The sequence below is a fragment of the Cebus imitator genome, unplaced genomic scaffold (assembly GCF_001604975.1).
Source record: "Cebus imitator isolate Cc_AM_T3 unplaced genomic scaffold, Cebus_imitator-1.0 Scaffold722, whole genome shotgun sequence".
Taxonomy (NCBI): Eukaryota; Metazoa; Chordata; class Mammalia; order Primates; family Cebidae; genus Cebus; species Cebus imitator.
In genome coordinates this window covers 559,622-565,621 of record NW_016108037.1, presented here as the reverse complement: position 1 = coordinate 565,621, position 6,000 = coordinate 559,622, and the positions used below count along the sequence as shown (strand labels likewise).

The 6,000-nt window shown below is 56.5% G+C and overlaps 1 protein-coding gene across 8 annotated transcripts in view; it reads right to left on the bottom strand.

Annotated features, from left to right (window-relative positions):
* Positions 1–533: 533 nt before the first annotated feature.
* The window catches only part of MYH9 (myosin heavy chain 9), a 116,717-nt gene continuing 111,250 nt past the window's right edge, over positions 534–6,000 (bottom strand). For 4 of the 8 annotated variants that reach the window (XM_037735077.1, XM_037735079.1, XM_037735081.1 and 1 more), the window contains 7 exons: positions 5,680–5,808; positions 4,902–4,993; positions 4,696–4,819; positions 4,158–4,366; positions 3,477–3,585; positions 3,206–3,378; positions 534–2,012 (listed from right to left, as the gene is read on the bottom strand). In XM_037735077.1, coding sequence (XP_037591005.1) covers positions 1,895–2,012; positions 3,206–3,378; positions 3,477–3,585; positions 4,158–4,366; positions 4,696–4,819; positions 4,902–4,993; positions 5,680–5,808 — 954 coding nt within the window. In that variant the 3' untranslated portion in view covers positions 534–1,894. The remainder of the gene's footprint in view (positions 2,013–3,205; positions 3,379–3,476; positions 3,586–4,157; positions 4,367–4,695; positions 4,820–4,901; positions 4,994–5,679; positions 5,809–6,000) is intronic. The other 4 variants (XM_037735078.1, XM_017519020.2, XR_005198417.1 and 1 more) reach the window with 4 other exon arrangements.

Below are 6,000 nucleotides of genomic sequence, written 5' to 3'. Positions count from 1 at the left end.
CCTCAACCTCCTGAGCAGCTGGGATTACAGGCACGCACCACCATGCCCAGCTAATGTGTTTTGTAGTTTTAGTAGAGACGGGGTTTCACCACGTTGGCCAGGATGGTCTCGATCTCTTGACCTTGTGATCCACCTGCCTCGGCCTCCCAAAGTGCTGGGATTACAGGCGTGAGCCACTGCGCCCGGCTAATTTTTGTATTTTTAGTAGAGACAGGGTTTCAACATTTTGGCAGGCTGGTCTCAAACTCCTGACCTGTGATCCACCCGCCTCGGCTTCCCAAAGTGCTGGGATCACAGCGTGAGCCACCGCGCCTGGGCTGAACCAGGGTTTCTAAGATGCTCTTAGCCTCCTCAGATCTGGCCTAGCCCACCTTTCCATCTTACCTTTTCTGCCCAACTGCCCACAGCTAGCCCAGCCTACGCAACAGCCAGTCTGGCTCCCCGACGATGCAGAGCTGGCACTGGACGCAGGAGCCAGGCCCCGTCCGATCCAGGGCCCCCCGGCCGCAGACGAATGCTATAGACATGCCTCGTAGCACATGGTACTCTTTATTGTGATGCTCGGTGGAAAACATCTGTAGACCAGCTTACTGTAGTGGTGACAGCTGCAACACATGCTAAGGCACTTTTATTATATAAAAAAGGGGGTGGGGTGGGAGTTCCACTCACTGCTTTGTGACAGCAACTGGGACCTGAATTCAGAGCTTTGTAGGCATATGCAGCTTTTATATCGCTTCATGATTTGAGAGTTTGTTTCCTTTAAAAAAAAAAAAAAATGCCTTCTTGCCGTAAGTCTCAATGCAGCATATACAAAACAGTTAGGAATAGAAGTAAATTCGGCAACCAGTGTAGACCAGTGAGGACAAGCTACTCTCTTCTAAACAAAGGCAGTGAGAAAGACTCAGAATTTTATTTATTACAAGAAAGGGGGAAAAAAGAAACCCCCTTTTTTTTTTGCTTTCAAAAATATCTGTGCAGGTGGCAGATTTTTAAACTATACTGAGTCAATGGTGCCAGTAAACTACCCTCGGGCCTGTGCTGGAGCCGGCACAAGATGGCACGGGAGGGCCGCTGGCCCCTCTAACACTCTGGCTGTCAGACTTGGGACAAGTCCCTTAACCATTAAATATATTTGGTCCCCAAGAGTGCTGGGAGAAGTTACTGGAAGGCTGCTGGCCTTTCCAGCTTGACCCCAACAGCCTTGCTGTGGCAGGGGCAGGCTGTCCTCAGTAAAGGAGGGGAGGGGCATTGCACTTGAGACGTTTTAGAATTGGGAGGGAGACAGTGGCCTGGGACTGGTGGGGAGGAATCCACTCCTCCCCACACCCAGCATTCTGTGCCCTGCACAGAGGTGGAGCCCCCAGGCCTGCTCTTTCCGGACCATCCAGAGCTACGGGAGGGGGAGGCCCACAGGGCACAGGGTGTGAGGTCACCACGTGTGATTGCCAACAGCAAAGAAAGGGGAGGAGTGGGGGCGCTGGTGGCAGAGGTCGGGGAGGCTGATGCCTGCAGGGGTGTCCGACTACCAAATAGGCCTTCAGTCTGAAGAAAAATAGATTCATAGAAAACTCTGGCCCCTCCCCAGGGGCCTGCCCTCCTTGCCTCATCATCATGTGCTTTTTGGAGAGAGGACCGAGGAGCCTGCTGGTCACTCTCTGCCTGGGCCCAGGCCCCTGTCTCTTTGGTATCAGATTCTGCGCGGGGGAGGGAGCTGGAAGGGGTTGCAGCAGAGGAAGCCAAATGCCCTCCACCACGCCTGGAGGGAGACGGGATGGGGGTGGGAGGCACATTCACAGCAGTCCCAAGAAGGTCAGGGGAGGCGTGCTGCGGGGTCTGGGAAGGGGAGGCTGCAGGGTCCGTCTGTTCATCCATCTCAGGCTGCAGGAGAGGAGGCTTATTCGGCAGGTTTGGCCTCAGCTCCATCCGCTTTGCCGTCCACCTCCTCGTCCGAGCAATCGCCGGCACCTTTCCGGGCCACTCGGCGGGGCACGACAAATGGCAGGTCCCCACGCCTGGGGGCAGAGGCAGAGAGTCAGCGGGGCCTGGCCGGGGGCAGCTGCAGTGCAGCGCACACATCCCAAAGCCAATTTGAGAGGGAAATCAGGTGCCTGGCTGCTCCCACCAGGAAGAAGCAAGGCAGAGCCTTGGGAGCCACAGCTCAGCTGGACAGGACCGCTCTCAAAAAAGCTTCCCGCAAAATATTTAGTGGTCAGACATCTTGACATACAGCAGTGGCACACACACTTCAGGCAAACAGGACCAGGTACAACAGGAAAGGCAGAAAAGTAAGTGTAAAATGTCACCTTCTGTTCCAACTCCTATAAAACAGGTGACACCATGATGGGTACACAGGTGTGCCTGTTCACACAGGCACCTTCTTCCCACCACACGGCAGGAAATTCACATCCAATACTAACTACTTATGCTTAAAAAAAGGCCCGGCATAGTGGCGCATGCTTGTAATCCCAGCACTTTGGGAGACCGAGGCAGGTGGATCACCTGAGGTCAGGAGTTTGAGACCAGCCTGACCAACATGGTGAAACTCCGTTTCTACTAAAAATAGAAAAATTAGCCAGGTGTGGTGGCAGGAGCCTGTAATCCCAGCTACTGGGGAGGCTGAGGCAGGAGAATCGCTTCAACCCAGGAGGTGAGGCTGTAGTAAGCCAATATTGTGCCACTGGACGCCAGCCTGGGCAGTGAGTGAAGTCTCCAAAAAAAAAAAAAAAAAAGATTCCCATGAAAAAGGTAAGAAATGAGAATCTCAGAAAATAAGATCCTCTGCTGCAAACGTTCGCTACATTTGGAGCGTTAATGCTCCCTGAGAAATGCAAAGAAGCCTTTTTAACCTCTGTAGGCATTGTTCATGCAGGAAATATTCTGCAGGTATTTACCAGGCACCTGGTATGTGCCAGGACGGGGCCAGGTTGCCTTAAGCAACTTCTAATTCAAAAGACAATAGACTTTTAGGACAGGCTAGGGATAAATTCCCCTAGAGTTTCCTGTTTGTTCAGAAGGCTAAGCTAAAGCCTCAAAGGCAAGAAGGCAGAAGGGGCAGAGACTGCTTTGTGCTGTCCTTTCTTGGTGACATTAGTGCCTTGCTGTGGGCTCAGGTTGAGAAGCCTGAACAGGTTTCCCAGGAGCCAGCTTTGCTGAAGTGAGCTTTTCAGCACGGCTACCTTCTGACAGAAGGGGCGGGTGGGCTCACCTGAGCTTGTTCTTGAGGGAGCTGACCTCGCGGTTCATGGCATCGGCCGTCTCGGTGGCGTCCTCCAGCTCGCGCTGCAGTTTCCGGCGGGAGGCGTTGGCCCGCTGGGCCTCCTCTTCCGCCTCCTCCAGCTGCCGCTTGAGCTGCTTCAGGCGCGTGGATGCCTTGTCGGCCTGCGGAGATGGACGTGTGATGCGGGACCCTGGTCAGGGGCTCTGGGCATGCGGCCCGCCAGCCCCACTGCCCCCCTCGGTGCCCCCAGCGCCCGCACCTGGTCCTTGTACTGCTCGGCGTTCCTCCGCTCGTCATCCACCTGCAGCAGCATGTCCTTCAGCTTCTTCTCCGTCCGACGCACCTGCTTGCAGGCGGCCTGGCGCTCCCTGTGTGGTAGACGAGGTGGCTCAGAGGGAACACCCTCCTTTAGGGGGTCAGGCCAACACATCCTAACCTGGACCACCCATTCCCTGGGCCTCACTGGCATCTAGGGATCACCTAGGGAGGCCTTTGCTAGACACCTACGATGTACCTGGCTGCTTAAGAGGGGCACTGCAAATAGCCCCATTTACAAATGAGGAAACGGGCCTCAAAGAGCATCTATGTAGCTGGAAAAGAGGTTTGGGGCCTGCTGTAACTCCCATTCTCCCCAAGGAAGTCTCAGTCCTGCTGAGCCCAGGGATCAGCTACCCTGGTGGGCAGGACCGCCCTCTACCTCCTCATCCTTAGACATAGCCACCAAAGCTCTTGGCTTTAGAGGTGGAACAGGTGATCCTGTTCATAGCCCACAAGCTCCCCCCACCACCCACTCAGTGGAAGGGATGAGGGCCCCATCAGGAGGGAGGAAAATAGCCCCCGGGACTCAGGAGACACAGCTGGTTGCTGACCCAAATCTGGGCAGGACTATACGGGGCCGGAGGTTTTTCCAGGACAGCTGGGGCAGGGCAGGAGCTCGTACTTGGTCTCGTTGTCCAGCTGCTCCTCCAGCTGTGCGATCTTGGCCTCGAGGGCAGTGATGGAGGCCTTGTACTTGGACTTGACAGTGCCCTCCATCTCCTGCAGCTTGACCTTGAGCTCCTTGTTCTGGCGCTCCAGCTGCTGCCGAGCGTTCTCGTTCTTCTGGGCGTGGCTGCGCTCCAGGTTCAGGTCGGTGTTGATCTGGTCGATCTGCAGAAGAAGGGCTGGTGACCTCGGGGAGGGCTGGGCCCTGGTTGGAGGGCACGAGCAGGGCCGGAGGAAGGTGGCAGCAGGATCCCACCACACCCTGAGGGTCCAGAGGCTTGGGTCTCCCAGAAAAAGCAGGATTAGAAACTTCTGAACACCCAACAGAGAAGCCAGAGGGTGATCTTTCCCATGCAGTTGCCTGGACATATTCCCTCAAGCAGCGGGGGAGCAGCAGCACGTGGCCTGTGTGTCTGCTGGCTGGGTCCGAGGCCAGCTCTGCCGGGGCGGCTCCAGAGCCGAATGGGAGAAGGCTAGCCAGCGCTGGCACCCACCTGCAGGTTGGCCTTCTTCAGGCGGTCGTTGATCAGCTCCGTGTTGCCCTGCTCCTCCTCCAGCTCCTCCTCCAGCTGCGCGATGCGGGCCTCCAGACGCCGCTTCTCCTCCAATGCCAGGGCTCTGCGGGGTGGGCCGGAGGAGTGAGGGGCCTGGCCCAGGGACACACTGGTCCCTCCCAACTCTGCCCCCTCACTCTGCTCACCCTTTGCCACTGCTGTTGGCGATCTCATCGGCCAGCTCATCCCGTTCCTGCTGGGCCTGGCGCTTGGCACGCTCTGCGGCTGCCAGTTCCTGCCACAAAGATCCAGAATGTGACCCGAAGGCAGCCACAGCCCCTCAAGACCATCCTTCCCAGCCCTGGGCACCCTCCTCTCAAGCCCTTCCCCAGCTCCACCTCCCCAGAAAGCTCTTCCTCCAGGATTCCTCTAGCTCACAGGGCTGCTGCCCCCCTGAAGTCATAGCTTAAAAGCATTGTACGTTTATAAAACTCAACTACATTTAAGTGCTAGGAATCAAGCCAAGTGCCAGGGTGTGGTGGTGATTAACAAGTGTCCTGGCCTAACCAGGGGAGACCCCAGTGGACAGAGCCGCTCACTGCTGCCCCCTCCCAGGAGTTGGCTCCGGAGCCTGCAGGCAGTAGACGGCTCACCCTGGATGCACTCACACCCGGCATGTCACACTGCAGGGCACCTTCTATACCCAGGAAACACTTCAGGACTGGCTCAGGTGTGACAGGCAACACAGCAGGAGGTGGTGGCAGCCATGGAGCCTCATCTTATGTGAGGCATGCCAATTTCACTCACACACACTCTGATCATACCAGAGAGGCCCACTATGTAACAGAACCCTGGAATCCTTTTGTAACTTGAGAGCTGTCCCCAGCCAATTCCTGGAGCTGAGTCGGACTCCAGCCCTGCCCTCTGCTGGAAGCCCTGTGCTGCCACCTGCTGGCTGCAGGGCAGCACTGCCGCCACACCCACCTCCTGCAACTGGATCATCTCGGCCTCCATGCTCTTCAGCTTCTTCTCGTTCTCTTTGGCCTGGGCCAGGATCTCCTCGCGGGAGGTGCGGGTGTCATCCAGCTCACGCATGCAGTCCTTCATCTGGGCCTGGGGCAAGGACAGAGGCTTGGCACCACACCCAGGTCCTTGGCCCTCCACCCCCACCCTCGCGCGTCACCTCACCCATAGGGCTGGTGCTCTGCTTGATGCTGTATTTAACCAACTAACCATGGTGACAGGGAGAAAAAGCAACTGAAGACAAAAATCTCTGTCCCATCTCGTAACACACACTTTGACAGT